Source organism: Dermacentor variabilis, chromosome 7 (genome assembly GCF_050947875.1).
Source record: "Dermacentor variabilis isolate Ectoservices chromosome 7, ASM5094787v1, whole genome shotgun sequence".
Taxonomy (NCBI): Eukaryota; Metazoa; Arthropoda; class Arachnida; order Ixodida; family Ixodidae; genus Dermacentor; species Dermacentor variabilis.
Window position 1 is genome coordinate 62174805 of NC_134574.1, and position 16575 is coordinate 62191379.

At 49.5% G+C, this 16575-nt stretch overlaps 1 protein-coding gene across 1 annotated transcript in view; it reads right to left on the reverse strand.

Moving 5' to 3' along the window:
• Positions 1-15410: 15410 nt before the first annotated feature.
• Positions 15411-16575, reverse strand: part of LOC142589082 (uncharacterized) — a 96707-nt gene continuing 95542 nt past the window's right edge. The window contains exon 11 of the mRNA XM_075700866.1: positions 15411-15634. Within this exon, the coding sequence (XP_075556981.1) occupies positions 15599-15634 (36 nt within the window). The 3' untranslated portion in view covers positions 15411-15598. The remainder of the gene's footprint in view (positions 15635-16575) is intronic.

Below are 16575 nucleotides of genomic sequence, written 5' to 3' on the forward strand. Positions count from 1 at the left end.
AGTAGCGGCGATGTAGTCGGCGATGTCACGTGGGCGCTCTCCAAGCTGTGGACGCGGGGCGTCGACGGCGAAACCTCGCAGTCCCATCTCTCGGTATGGGCATCGTCGGTAGACGTGACCTGCTTCTCCGCAGTGGTAGCAGAGCGGGCGGTGGTCAGGAGCGCGCCAAACGTCTGTCTTCCTCGGGTAGCTGCGCTGGGCAACGGGTGGGCGTGCTGGCGGCGGCGGTGGTGGTCGACGGAATTGCGGCGTTACGGGGCCCTGGCGCGGTCGTGGAAAGGGACCTTGACGGCGGGCGACGGCGGCGTAGCTCATCGCTTGCGGCTTGGGTAATATGGCTTGGGTAATATGCACGTGGCACTGTGCGGACTGCCACCGCTGCGGCGCGAGGCACGAGCGCGGGTTGTTGATGCGAAGCGCTAGGACTCGTGAGCTAGAGCTACCTGCGATCCCTCGAACGAGCTACAATAAACCCCATTTCATTATATATATATATATATATATATGTATATATATATGAATGAGCACTATGTTGTCTGTGTTACCAGCAGGATGTTACCTGTGTGTGCACTCTATGTTACCTGGATGTGTACTCCCTCGAGTGCACATCCAGGTAACATAGAGTGTGCCTAGTGATTATCTCGTACACATGCTACAGATAGATCATCTACCTGAATGATGTATTAACTACTGGCGTATCAAATTGAAAAAAAAAATGGGGGGGGGGTGCCTGCCTCCCCCTCCCTGTCTATCTTGGCCGTATTGATAACCGCGCGCCATCAACAGTAGATACGTACATCAAAGCCTCATGCAGCGAATTATCTCTGACGACAAATAACTATTGAGCGGCGGCTGGAGACGCGGTGGCACGAAGCGCAGTGTTCGATGGCTTGCGCTACATGAACCGAAAAAGAGGCGGACGCCTCCGCGGCCAATCCACTGCTTTGCTGTGAGCGCGTATATGAATATACAACCTCCCATTTAGGTAGGTGTTCACGGTGTTATATTGGTTTCATGATAGCCTCCTTACACATAAATATCTAATACGTACGTTACGATTGTCTCTATGCTACGCTCGTAAGATTTCTTTGCAGCCGTCAGCGGGAAATACAAGCGCTGCCACCTTCAAAGCTGAACAGGGGCTGCCGCTAACTGTCAGAACGCCTAGTTCGGAAGAATGTAGTGAAATTTAATATCTATAACGTTTCTGATACTCTGAACTGAAAAAAAACTTGAACATTGGGAGATGCTGCCACTGCTTCACCTCAAAACTGCGGCCTTCGAAGCACTTTTTGAAATGTTGCTTTTTGTACGCTATTTTTTTCAGCCCTCGGCCTTGTCATGATACCTTTTCTCTACTACTCACACATATTCTACGCAAAAGTTCAGTCACTAACCAATGCAGAACCGGCGGTCAATGCTAAAAGCGCCTTTCTTTTCAAAACTGTGTGTGATTGCTGTAGCGAGATAGCAAAGTGGGCGAGTTGGTTACGATTCATCGTAATTTTAGCAACAGCGCAAAAGCAACGCGGAATCAAGGAACAAACACTCCGAAGAAACAGCGCCGTGTTGTTGTGTTTCTTCATTTTGTCCGTGTCGCTATTGCGCTGACCACAAGTACGAGTCATTGTTGTGTTGATATTAGCAGGCTTAAAAGTAGGGCAGCGCGAATCCCGTAAATGTTTGCTTGGGCGTGCAATTAAATAATTTATAATTGTGAGTTGGCTGAGTATGAAAGTTGTGTGCGGAGTATGGACGTACTTGTTTGATTACGCGAGCATGAAAGCAGTACGCCTGTTTCACTTTGGCCGAAGTTACGCTGCAAGCCAGCCATCGCCACGTTTTGGCGCCTTTATTTCTTACGCTACGAGGAAATATGGTTCCACCTATTCAAGATAAGGCTTCACAATCTCAAAAACACGCGACTGGGCGTCATAAGAAGCGTTTAGATGTGTGGTGATTCTCAATTTATGATGCGTGGGTCTCGCAGCTATCGTGGGTGCCCGCACACCGTCCTCCATCCCAAGCAGACGGAGCTGCACATGTTGCGCGCTGATTGGCTCGTGTCCGCCGGCAAAAGTTCGCACATAGTTTCGTCTAAAATATCTGTATAGGCATAAAAAAGACAAGGCAGCGCACCAAGACAGTTTAAACTCAATTAGTTGTGTTTAAATACCAGCCTTGCTTCCAGCTACGACTTCCCTGAGTAACGAAATGAAATCTCGAAGGCCGTGCTTTTTCAAACTGCACGCCCTAGAAGCAAATGTAGATCTCGGAGGCTATATTCACTAGTGAAGCGCAGTGCCGCGCTGCCGCAGTGTGACGTTTGGAGATTTGGATATAGTGGTGAATGGACGTGCTTTTCGGGGCTCCGTGGTGGCGACGAAATCATAAGTTTTTCTGCATGCTTTGAGCTTGCTTCTGTTTTTATTTGCTGATTTTTTGCCTTCAAATAGTAATTGGGTGGTTTTCTTTTTCTTTCATTTTTTGTCTCTCGTATTTCGGGTGTGCGGGTGTTTTTCGTGTATATTTGTTTTGCAGGATGGTTAGAGAGTCCTTTCGTGCCACGTGCTCCAACACGTGCAGCCGGATGGGACGCTGAGTTTTTGTAGTCTTTAAATCGTAGCTTGGAAGTGGCAAGACAAACAGCTGTTAGTGGTTTTACGGTGAGTGTTTTGGTAGGAAAGTGAGAGCGTGGTTGCGTGGTTGAGCGCGTGCGAGAGCGTGTCATACCTTCGGTCTGCGCGGCATTGATTGCGTCCTCAACACACTTAACAGATATCTCGAAGAGAACAACATCTATACTCACAACATGATTGGCTTTCGTGCCGGCCTCACGTCGCAGGACGCTATGAAGATGATCAAACAACAAATCATCGACGGCAGTACCAGAGACACCAGGACCCTGCTCGGACTCGACCTCGAGAAAGCGTTTGACAACGTTCTCCACGAATACATTCTGGCCTCCGTGGCAGAGTACGAGCTGGGCCCCAGACTGTATAACTGCGTCCGTTCGTTCCTGACGGGGAGGAAAGTGAAGCTGCGGATCGGCGACTTTGTCTCCGACGGGGTGCTGCTGGGCCCACGGGGCACGCCGCAAGGCTCAGTCGTTTCGCCTGCTCTCTTCTAACATCTGCATGATCGGCCTCTTGAGGAATCTGGCCCAAGTTGAAGGTATGAAACACACCATCTACGCAGACGACATCACCATCTGGTGCACCGGCGGTAGCGAAGGGCAAGTGGAAAGCGCCATGCAACAGGCAGTAGACGTCACGGAGCACTACCTTCTACCCACGGGACTCAGATGCTCCCCGACTAAATCTGAGCTTTTGCTTTATAGAAAAGACAAAGGCCGCAGACCCAAGGGCTGGAAACCGGTCTCGGAAAGTGACATTCACCTGTTCACTCGGAGCGGTGACCCGATACCCAGGGTCGACACCATCAGAGTCCTGGGTATGTTCATTGAACCACGCGGCGGCAACGGCGTTACGCAAGATAATTGCGAAAACCGACAATGCTTTTCGCCGTGTCCGAAGGGCCACGAACAGACATCGTGGCCTCAAGGTGGACAACCTGCTTCGGCTCATCAACGGCTTTGTGCTGTGTCACTTCACCTACACGGTGGCCATGTACAACTGGCTCAGAGCCGAGCGGGAAAAGCTTAATGCCCTCATTACAAAATTCTTCAAGAGAGCCCTCGGGCTGCCCGTCAGAACGCATACAGTGGACCTCCTTCGGCTCGGCCTACACAACACCATGGAGGAGATAGCCGAGGCTCGGGAACGGGCCTAGCTAACTCGGCTGTCCACCACGCCGGCCGGCAGGCGTATCCTCGAGGAGATCGGACTCGCAACCACCAAGAACATGGCTGAAGACACCAAATCCCCGGAGAAATAGGGGAGAAGATCGTGGTCGCCCCTTTCCCCGCAACGTTCATCCCGTTCACAACGCAGGTCGTCGCAAGGCAAGAGCAATGAACATACTAAAGCAAATAAACAAGGACAAAATCGCAGCAAGCTTGGTGGACGCAGCTTCATACCGAGACGGCAAGGATTTTGCGGTTTCCGTCGTTGACATGCTGGGCAAAGTCATCAACTGTGCTTCCGTCCGGACGAAGAACCCAGAGGTCGCCGAGCAAGTGGCCATTCCACTCGCTATGCAAGACGGTCGGAAAGACAGGGTGTATAGCGATTTGAAAGCCGCCATCAAGGCATTCCAGAAAAGCCATGTAGCCCGCCAGGTAGTTGAAATTCTGAAAGGCGCCAAACACGGCAACACCTCCATGCACTCGATCCTTTTGTTCCCTGCACACGTTGGGGCGATTGAGGGGGTTTCTCTGAACCTCAACGAGTCTGCCCACGAGGTTGCGCGTGGCTTTACCGACCGCGCTGCCCTCGGATCGGGCGACTCTCTCCCCGGACACAGAGACGCTCTTCTCACACACAACGAAATCACTAAATTATTTTGCTTAGAGAGAAGGGTTTTCCCCCAGCCTCACTCCAAGCTAAGCAGGCCGCAGGCGGTCACACTAAGACTTCTGCAAACGAACTCCTACCCAAATCCGGCGTGCCTTAATAGTATATATCCCGAGATTTATCGGAATTGTTCTTGCGTGGCCTGTGGTGAGGTAGCTACGTTGCCTCATATGCTCTGGGAGTGCGGGCCGCTGGGCCCGAAGTTCACCAAGGAAGAGTGGGACGCGCTCCTGCGATGTCCCGTCTTTGAGGACCAAATCCTGGCCGTCCAGCGCGCCCGCGATCGGGCCGGCAGACTAGATCTGTCAGTACCGTCGTGGGATTAGCCAGGTGCGCGTTTTATCGCGCTTTGCTGGACCAAATAAAAGTTTATTCACTCACTCGCTCAAACACCATGGCTTTTCGCTGCAGCACACGAAGTTGCTCAAATAAATTGGAACAGCACGGTTTTTGGTAGCATGCAGCACACGAAGGTGCCTGATTTTTTTATATTCAACCCAACGATGCATGGAAGTGCCGCGACTAGGGAGAGAGTGGTGGATCAGGCTGGCGTCTGTTATCGACAGTGCGGGCACAGCATCTGTCACTACGCTGTCGGCAATTATCGATAACAGTTCGATAAGAAGTGAATTAAAATTAAAGCAGAATCACACACTCTAAAGCTCACTTTCACTTGGTTCACTAGTGTTAACTGTTCAGCAAATGTTTTATTGATCTTTATATCTATGCGATGCAGGTTTTAATAATGTCCTGACATTTCGTTAAAAAATGTTTATGCAGTTGACCAGATATGAAGTATTTTGCTTCTGTTAAACGTATCTGGATTTCCAGCTAGCAAAAATATAGTTTATGATTTATTGTTCTGATTGTGTTACCGCGCGTTCAGGTGCGCCTACGTTGCAGAATTCAGTTGCCTCATATAATGGTCATTTGAAAGTGCCTACGTACCGCACTTCGCGTTGTTCTGTCTTGTAGCGTTGTTTTTATGGCTTTGGGCAGGAAACTATGACATGCCGGTTGCGGTTTTGCAAAATACGATGATTATGCGAGTTCGTTTCATGAAAACGTTCCTGAGCACTGCCCAGATGTCACACTATAAAAAAATATAGAGCGACTACACAATTAGGACATCAAAAAGACAATGAAGTATTCGAACTCGCCATCGCCAATGTTGTAATGCTGTGAATCGAAGCTTTGCAAAGTTGTGGTATAAATGATGCACTACACAGTGGCGATGTCTAATTTTGAGCACCTGCGGTTCTTTACCGCGCGCCGAATGCAGGTACACGGGCGCTGTTGCAGTTGGACACCGTAGAAATGTGGCCGCTGTGGCCCTAATCTGACGCTGCCTCCTCGACCTTGGCAGCGCAAGACTTAAGATCAGTATGCCACCGCGTGGGCGGGGTAGCTCGAAGAAACGGGCTTATTTGAATTTACAACGATACCACCTGTATTTCGCAGGGAATGAATAACTTCAGGCTTGGAACTATCTTCGGTGTGGGGATAATGAAACTGGTAACGACCGCAATATGACAAAAATTATTAGGCACACGATTTGTCAGAATGCTTAGAGTGCGGCTAAAACTCAGCTAAGTCAATGTCTCTTCGAAGTAAGCTTCTTTTTCTCGCAAGGACAAAGCGGGATGTTGGTGTTCTCGGCCCTGAACGAGCGTTACCTCAATGTGCTATTGCAGGTGAGGCCGCGTCACTGCGTCTGAAATGCGCAGAAAATAGTTGGAGTGGAGTAGTGGAGCCTTACAAACGTTTTGTACTATGATTAAAGATCATAGGTAATGTGACCATGCATATTCTTCTAGAGAGTAAGTCTGCTGGTGAGAATAAGATCTGTCAATTAGACCGACGCATCTTGCTGTGAAACGCCTCATGAGCATTCGCGAATAGCTTCGTGCCCTTGTTCTCCGTGGTGTTGCGTTACCTGAGTACTAAAAGCTTCGTCGCCTATCAACATGGTGGGATGGCCTACCAACAAGAAATCATTGATGTCTTGTAACTAAAAGAAATAAACTTTGGTGCTCGTGAGTGTACTTCATGCCTTCTAAATTTTCTCATTGGTGCTATAGAAAGCATACTCAGTCATATACAATAGGTATTATCCTCGTATTTACTTTCTTTCCTCTCCCTGCCGCTGCGCACTTTGAGAACGCGAAGATGACAGGGTTTCCTACTCGGTGGTTGTCATCTGAAAGCAATTGTTCGTTAGCTATGACCGAGCCCAGTGCGGCAGGTGCGTTTCCCCTGATGACAATGCACACTGCCTGAAGGCGCAGAAGAGGGCTGGAATAGAAGTTCTTCTATATTCTTTATCTTAGCTTGTGAAACGCGATTCTTCTGTATTGTTTGTTTTTACATTGTGAAACGTGATTCTATAGAAGAATGGGACAGACATCCACACTATACCATAGATTCTCACTATTTTCATCTGCGCAAGTGCGGTATTTCCCCAATTTGTCTAACAGCAATATTTTTCACACGACAAAGCAACGAACCAAGAATTGAGAGCATTGAAACACAAACCTTCCTGCACGCTGCATTGCAGCGTGCCGGAAGGTGCATATAACTATAGTCCGCATAGCAGTGTAGTTATATGGATTTTTATCGCGAGATTGCACGTAGCAATGTCGAAATGTGAATTTCTGAGCAACATATTGCGTTTCATGGGGCCGATACTACCATAAATAGGTAAATAAGGTGACGAGCGTATCAGTAGGCAAAACTGCAGGGATATGTATGCACTGAGTATACAGCGTGCCCCAACTATCATGCACCAAGATTTAAAAATATTGTCGCGAGGCAGAACAGGAGGTTCAGACAACAGGTGATAACGAAGAAGTGTTGCTTTTGCTGGGACGCTTCAGCTGCCATGTTCTAGTGTCAGGTGCTCCTTTCAGCATTCGCTTTGCATAAACAATATTCTTGCTTATCTCGGCCTCGCAAAATTTTGGCGGACGGGTGGGTAACAAAATGAAGCTCCGCAGTGGTCGTCGCATGGCCCCTGACACAATTACCGGCAGCGAAAGCGCCACAATGACCAACCGCTCACGTCCAATGTCACACACGCTGACATCTGCCTTGTTGTTCCAGCCACGAAACCCAAATACCTTCAATGGCATGGATAGTACGGATGTTGAAGACTGGATTTTCTGGTATTAGGGAGTAGGCGAAACTAATCGGTGGGTCCCAACGCTAATTCTAGCGAATGTGGTATTCTACCTCCGATGCACAGCGCTAGCATGGAATGAGACCCAAGAACACGACATAACGAGTTGGGATGTCTGCAAGCTGAAGCTTCTAGACCCCTTTGGAAAGCCCTTTGGCCGTCAGCTTTCAGCGAAGAGAGAGCTATCGACGTGTGCTCAAACATCAACAGAATCTTTCGTGATGTATATTCAAGATGCCCTCGCGCTCTGTCGTAAAGTTGACAAAGATATGAACGAGACAGACAAGATTGGCCACATCCTGAAGTGCATAGCAGATGACGCATTTAACCTGCTCATCTGCAAGAACTATGACTTGTCTACGCGATCATCAAGGAGTGCCGCAATGTCGAACTGATAAAGTGTCACCGCATTATGCAGCAGTTCGACAGGCTAAAAAATGCAGCCTCAGCGTCTTCGTGTCAGAAATCGCAAAGTGGACTTCCTGTCTGGACAAGAAGATTTGACGCGATTACTTCGTCGTGAGCTCCAATCCATGTCTCCCGCCGTTCCTAGCCAGCATTGACCAGACAACACACGTTCTGTCTCTTTTTTACAGGCCGTTGTCAGACAAGAGATAGTGGATTTAGCCCTCCCGCCCCTCTGCCCCATTCGTAATGCTGCTTCGTCAGGACCGGCCCCTCCCAAACACTGGTTACTGGTTTTCAGTGCTTCCAACTTGCCGTCGTAACCCGGCCGACTGTAGCACACCAGATGATAGGCCGATTCGTTTCAACTACTCGCATGTTGGACATATCGCTCGCCATTGCCACAGTCGTTGGTCATCGCCCTCTAGGTGGAGCTTCCCGTCCTACCATCCAGATCAAGGGGCTCCCGTTTCTCTGGGCGTCCTTCATCTGCGAATACCGACAACGTCCCTCTGACCTTCCGAACTAGCTGGTCACCATCGCTCCTGGTGGTGGTGGTGGTGGTGATAAACTTTATTGAAAGGGGGAAGGGTAAAGAGGGACGTGGCTGAGGGTTTGGGCTCAAGTAAGGCCCTGGGCCTGCTTGGCCTTTTCCGCCCAGTCCACCAGTTCAAGTTGTCGGTCGACGTCCCCGGAACTGAGCCAAGCTGTCCACTCAGTCTCGCTGCTGACGGGGGGATGAGAGAACGGGAGCGAGGTGCATTCCCACATTATATGTGTGAGTGTTCCTGTTTCTGAACAGAGCCTACATTTGTCGCTTTCCTTGCCCCCTGTTATCTTGTTAATGTATTTTGGGTGTAGGTATGTGTTTGTCTGAAGTTGCCGAAACGCGACCGCTTGCGTTTTGTCGAGTTGCTAGGCCGGTGGTGGGAGCGCGCGACGCCTCGAGCGATACCGATGGGCTATTTTATAATAAGTCTCGCAGGGTTCCTCGTGTCTCTCCTCCTCATTCATCCGTCCGCATCCGCGGACGTGGCTCGGCGCGTGAGATCTCGAGCCAAACTGTGAGCCGACGCATTGCCGGGCGCTCCTGCGCCATCGGTCTCGTTCGCAGCAGGCTCGCCGTTCTTTTTCCCCCGTTTTCGTGCCACAGGAAGACTAGCCGGTGCAACTACAGGAGGTGTCGTTGCATCAATGACCCAGCCTGCAACTCCTCCGATCACGTTGCATACCTTTGCAAGTATATTAGACGTTGAGGTCGATGGAGTCCAAGTCAAGTCCCTCGTCGACGCTGGTGCGCAGATGTGTGTAGTGAGTACCGCCCTTCGCAAAAGACTCAGGAAGGTCCTCACACCTACTGTATCGTGCACGGTACGCGTTGCCGACGGCGTTACCCCAACGGTTGTGGGCATGTGTACAGCACGAATAACAATTGCCGGCCATCAAACCACCCTCTTGTTGTGCTATAGCGCTGTCCACAAGACCTGACTTTTGGGCTGGACTTTATTTCACCCTATTTTGCCCTCATAGACTGCGCTAAAGGTGTCGTGCAGTTGAACATTCCTTTTGAAAGCTACTTTGTTTCTGATGCACATCACCCGTCCCTGTGTTCTGCCGAATTCACCCGATTGCCGCCTCAAGCCGGTACTACTGTACCTTCTAACGCTCGACAACATGTTATGGCGGCTGTATCGCCTCTGCGCTTCTCTACGTTGTTCTACAGCCTGGCGTCGCACTCCCAAGTACCGTTGTCACCATTGTCGATAACTCGACTTGGTTTCCCGTTCTCAACTTCGGGTCTGTTGCACATGTTCTTCCCGGTAGCATGACAGTGTCCCGTCTGACAACTGTGCACGAGTACAACATATCTCCACTCGCGCCCACTATTTTTGACTCTGTCAGCCCTATCGTCGCGTGCTTACGTTCGGCTCCGTCACCCTGCCACGAGACGCCGATAAAATGATTACTACCGAATGTGCTCCAGCTGAAACTGAAGACCTTAGGCGTATTTTATTTAGTTACCGCGATATTTCTCATTTTGATGACCGCGCGCTTCCCCAGGAAGCCATAGGTACTCAGGATTCAGTGCGGGCACGCAAGTCCCATCCATGGCTGCCCCTACCGCGTGTCTACTGCAGGTGGCTGCATCATTCAAAGCGAACTCGCGAAGATGCTGAATAATAACATCATCGAGCCTTCCGCTAGCCTGTGGGCCTCACCAATTGTCCTGGTCAAGAAGAAAGGCAACACGTGGATATTTTTTGTTGATTATCTCTATCTGAACAAGATCATCAAGAAGGATGTGTATCTATTGCCTTGTATTGATGGTGCAGTTCACTGTCTACATGAGAGCAAATATTTTTCACCAATTGGACTCCTCTCGGGCTGCTGGCAGATCACCGTTGATGAGAAGGATCGCGAGGAGACAGCCTTTATTACGCCTGATGCACATTTTCTGTCCAGAGTCATGCCCTTCGGAATTTTCAATGTCCCAGCGACGTTTGAGAGAATGATGGACAGTCTTCTGCGAGGCTTGAAGAGGAACATTGGTCTGTGTTATCTCGATGACGAAACTGTTTGTGCTCCAACCTTCGAAACCCATATTGAGCGTCTCACGGCTGTCCTTGATGTGTTTCGCGCTGCGAAAGTTCAGCTCAACTCGTCGAAGTGCCTCTTCGGTCGTAGTGAAATAAGCGTTCTCGGGCGCCGTGTAAACGCCAATGAAATTCAACCTCACCCGGCCAAAATTTGAGCCGTGCAAGCCTTTCCTGTGTGTGCTCAGTCAAGGACGTACGCAGCTTCTCAGGCTTATGCTCATTGTTTCGTCACTTTGTTCCAAATTTTGCTGACATTGTGCGCCCTCTCACCGAGCTTTTAAAGAACGACGTCGTATTCGTGTGGGGACAGCGGCAGGCCGAAGCCTTCACAGCATTCATCAGCCTCTTGATGAGCACCTCAATTTTAGCCCATTTTGAGCCTTCAGCACCCACTGAAATCTGCGCAGATGCTAGTGGTCACGGCATTGGCGCTGTTCTTGCCCAGATTCAGCGTGGTGAGGAGTGCGTTATCGCTTTCGCAAGCCGTCGTCTGTCCACGGCCAAACGCAACTATTCTATTACGGAGCGGCAGTGCCTAGCACTGGTTTTGGCGATAGCGTAGTTTCGCCCATACCTATTTGTTCGCCCTTTCTGCGTAATTACCGACCGCCACGCGCTCTGCTGGCTCTCCTCGTTGAAGAACCCTATAGGGCGTCGTTTGTGATGCGCATTTCGCTAGGAAGAGTACACTTTCTCTGTAGTGTACAAATCCAGCCGTTTACACCTCGACGCTCACTGCTTGTGCCGGCCCCCTGTTGATCCACCGGAAGCCGCAGATCTCGAATCCGACACCTTATGTCCATCTCAGGCTTCAACATTGGCGATGAACAGCGACATGAGCCCTTTCTGCGGGCCATCGTGGATCGGTTATGCTCGCCGACTCCTGATCCTTCCCTGCATCTCTTCTGCACCTCTGATGGAGTCCTGTATAAACGCAACTTGCGCCTTGATGGTGCTGTCCTACTGCTGGCAGTATCGGGGCACCTTCAACGCACAGTGCTTCAACAACTCTGCGACGCGCCCACCGCAGGGCATCTCGGTGTTACTCGCACCTTTGGCCGAGTCCCGCATGGTTTCCTCTGGCCCGACCCCTACCCCTCAGTGCGCTAGTATATGACTGCTTTCGACCTGTGCGAACGCCAGAAGCCCATTCGCGTGGCTTCAGATGGGCTTTCACAACCCATCGACAGCCCCAAAGGGCCTTTCTTTCGCGTGGGACTTAAGCTCCATGGCTCGTTCCCTTACTCAACTAAGGGCAACAAATGGCTTGCGGTTGCAACTGATTACGCCACGCATTTCACCATTACGTGATCTCTGCCTACCAGTTGTGCCACTGACGTCGCAGATTGCCTCCTACACAACGCCATCCCGTACCACGGTGCTCCACGTCCACTCTTCGCGGATCGCAGACGTTACTTCTTGTCAAAGGTCATTGATGATATCATCCGCCTATCCTCTACCGAACATCAAATAGCCAGTGCTTAGCATCCACTGACTAACGGTCTCACAGAGCGACTGAACAAAACGCTTACCGACATGCTAGCTGTGCACGTTTCACCAGGCCACCAGGACTGGGACGTCGCTCTGCTATATGTCACTTTCGTGTACAATTTGTCCCGCCATGACACTGCAGGTTACTCCCCGTTTTATCTATTGTTTGGCCGTGATCCTGTTTTGCCCCTGAACACTTACTTCTACAAGTCACACAGTAGCACACCATTAATGCCCGCGATGCGATTTCTGTGGCAACACAGGCCTGTCAGATTGCCTGCGCTCACCTCAATGATTCCCAGGCTTCCCAGAAGTCCCGTTACAATATGAACCATAGTGGCGTGCAGTATTTACGTGGCTGCTTCGTGTTCCTGTGGTCACCATCTCGTAGTGTGGGCCTATCGTAAAAACTTCTGTCGCGATATTCAGGTCCCTAACGAATCGTGCGACAGCTTCCGGATGCGACGTACGAGATTTCTCCCGAAGAGTCAGGCCCGTCGTTCGTATAGCGAAGAACCGATGTTGTTCATGTCTCCCGTTTAAAGCCCTACGTGGGTGCATTTGCTAGACCATAATCGCTTGCGCCGGTTCAGCCCTCCAACCCCTGCGGGCATAGGGTGACGATGCAGCAGAGGACGGGCAGACAAGAGACGATGAAGAAGGGTTGTAGTTGCTGGGGTGTTTCTGCCGCTACGTTCTATTGTCAGCTGCTGCATTCAGCATTCGCCTTCCATAAACAACATTCGTGCTTTTCTTCGCCTCGCAACAATATGCAAATGCCATGTGGCTGGACAGGCTCACGCTATAGTTGCTTGCCTTCGCTTAGAGATACTCATATTATATTTTGCATTCAGCCAAATCACACAAATAGGCCTAACTTTTTATCAACTCAAATAATATAATTAGATGAAAAGCGGTAATGAGATAATTGGGAGCATGAAGATTTTCGTTGTTCAACACATACTACATAAATGCGTTTCTACGACTGCAAAATAAGCCCTCGATTAGGTGCTAGATTGCCGCGCGACTGGTCACTCGAGGCACTCTGCCTCTATTCGCGTTCTTCTTTCATTCTGCGAAAAACACTTTTATGTAGCACGTATTTCAAGTTCGAAGTTTATTTCTTGCTTTGTCACGGACACGGGAAACAAGAGCTAAAGGCCATGTGGCCTAACAGAGGCTCTTGCAGCAAAGACCTGTAGCGGGAGTTTTTTCTATCGCTCTACAACTTTCTAATGTACGCTTGTCACCTAACTATAGCATTTAAAAACCTAAGTACATTATTAAGACTAATTATTAAATTGGGCGGAAGGCAAAAATGCTACCTGAGTAGCTCGAGGCAACGGCAAACAACAGCACCTTGGTTCTGTCCAGCTACGAGGCACTTGTGTATTTTTAAACCTTCGTGATTGATAGTTGGGAAACCCTGTAACGGCACCTACGGCCAAGATAGCGAAACGACAGCCAGACGAGCGCTTCTTCGATCGTCGTCTTCATCCTACTGCCTCCTACAGTATACGGATATGGCTTGTAAGATATGACTCCTACTGGTAGGAATGCCATCTCGGCGCCTTGAGAAGGGAGTGGTTGTCTGAAAAGTAGTGCTTCAGACGAGAGGCGTGCACGATACCAATAGATGCTGCGGAAGATGTTAAGCTGGTGTCCACCGATGCCATCTCGTAAGTGAATTTAGTGAACTAGTGGAAAACCTGTTAAGGCCCACGGCAGCGACACAGAAGCTACAAATACAGGGCCCACGTGGCGGCAAGGAGTACAAAGAAGTACCAAAGATGCTGTAGAGACGTGAATGGCTTTGTAGTAGCTGGCCGGGGAGTCTCGAAAGGGGCTCGTGTCTCAGAAAAGCCGGTGTCGGCGGTGTGAGCCGTGCGCGAAAAATCTCATAAGGCAATTCATAAATAAAAACAACTTGCAAGATCTGCTTGGTGGGAATCGAACCAGGGTCTTCGGATTCTGAGACGGAGAGGCTACCGCTCAGCCATGAGTTCGATAGTTCAAATTCGGAACAAAAGCGCCTCTAGTGAATGCGGTGTTGCTTTATAAACTTGCCGTAGAAAGTTATACTGCGGTGTATATCGGTCATTATCAGCATGTAAATAGCAGAAGTCGCATTTAAACGAGTAGCGAAGTACGTTTCCGCTACATTTCTTCTGTGCTTGGCGCACACGCAAAGCCATCTTGCGGCAAACACAGGGGACCCCCTGCTCGCAATATACGGCGCTGCCCCGACAGGTGGCGCGCCACTCGCCCGCTTCTCCCATTCGTTTCGTTTGAGCGCATTGGGGCCATGCAGGGACCGGTGCGAGTTGCACTTAATGAGTATTCTCGCTCTCTCCCCTTCCAACTTCCAGCGTGCGTCACTCGAACCCTCGTGTTTAGGCGACGCGGCTCCTATTTCCGCTCACAGCGTGATTCCTAGGTGCAGCGTCCGATGCGGGACGCCTCTGACGTGATCGCTACTCCGTAGCGCGTCTGGTGGGAAAGCGTCCCCTGCGATGTGTCCCGTGCTGCTGGCGAGGAGTCATGCGTCTGCGGGGTGCTCCCAAGTGAGATAGAGGGCGATCCCATCGAGGCGTGAGCCCCATGATTGAGACCGCCTTCATGGCGCGTCGCGGCCCGGCTGTCCGTGCCGATCACGACGTTTGGCTCGCGTAGATTGTTTCTCCCTCCGGGACAACGAGTTCTTTGGTTCGTTCCACTTCCTCAGGCGCACGTTGCGTCTTTGTGTAACTCAAGAGCATGCCGAGCGAATGAGTGGGTGGTGCATACGGAGTGCGGTTACGCTATCGCGTTCCAATCTTGAAGGCAAAACTTAAGCGTCCTCCAAGTTTTTTTTTCGCCAAGGCATCTGCTGCTGCTCACGGTCGATACTTTGTGTTTACCACTGTTGAGGAGGCACATAAATTAAGGTAAATTGAAAGCAAAGACTAATAATTGGTTTGTGTAATTATTGCAGTTCTTTTTGTAAGGTCAACAAAATTGTTGATCTGCCAGTTAAAGGCTTGGAAAGAGAGCTCTACAAACACGTTTGTTTTCACTTTGCAAAGTTACGCAGTAATGCCGGAGTCCATGCAGGGTTCTCGACGGACCTATGCGCCGCACGCACGTTGGTACAATGTGTCCCGAATCGTCACATGCGACAAGTCGGACACGACACACGGTATGGCTGATTGGAAGCAAAAGCGTACCATGTGACTGGCGCTTTGGGCGGCAAAAAGTACGGACGTGCGACGTACTTGCACCAGGAACTTCTATGAAGTACCTTTAATGCATTTAAAAACAAAGGGTCCATGCAAAAATAACCGTAGACCTAAGGCAAATGTGCGAATAGGTCCTTGAAACCATGTTCATAGCCTTCGTTTATGGTTCATTTTGGATCTTTAGATTTCCGTTGACATGCAAGTCCGCTTGGTAGGCCTAGAGCAAGTTTAGGCTCAACGTATTTGCATGCATGCTCCGTTTACACATCTCTGAAACAAGAAAGAAATTATGAAGCGCATTAAAAACAGCCATAGCACGGTTTATCGTAGTTATGTTGGTAAACATAGTCTGTATTGAAATACCTTCGTTATTGTACGAAAAATAATGGCAATGTGAATAAGGAGATTGGTGCCGTCTTACAGACCTTATCTGTTATGTACAAGAGTAATCTTAGCCTAATCATTTACATCACAATGCAATTTCTTATTTTTGTTGTGCAATTTATTCACCTATAGTTATCTGTGTTAACGGTGCATGGGCATCTAGGCAGGAATGGTAGCACCGTCAAAATGATTTTCTTATTGGGAAGCTTGCCTTTACGGCAATGACTAACGAACGAACAATCTCAAATTCAACGCCGGGCTAGCTCATGCATCAGCAACTACAGTGATCTCAAAGGCTTACTCATTCAGTAGATCATCCGTCAGCTGCCGAACTTTTATGCTGAAAGCGTACGCCAGTAGTGAGTGTCATTATTTTAAAACCAGTACATTTTAGGAACTTTACAGCGACAAATTTTTCGTCCCCGCTTACAGCCAAGTTAAATGCACCATCCACATCCTGATTCTCAAACCTGACATTTGTCATGTCCTACCAACAGCAGATCATATATTATGTTTTCCTTGGCAACCTTTGGTTATATCTGGCCCTTGTGCCAATAAGATACACACATCATCATTAGTGGTCTTAAAGGTAGAAACAGACCTAAATGCGCTGTCAACTTGCAAACAGCGCGGAAACGGCCTTGAATTTTTTACGGTTAGGGTATCGACACGTGTACTATTTTATCTTTCTTTTGTGGCGGCTTTTCACTGTTCAATAATTGTTAAACGTTATCGCCCGGCGCAGGACGCGCCTGCACGTATCGGAAGCATCTCGAATGTTATTGATGGTTCTATCCCTTGGCTAGTGTCACTGAATCTGATTGTAT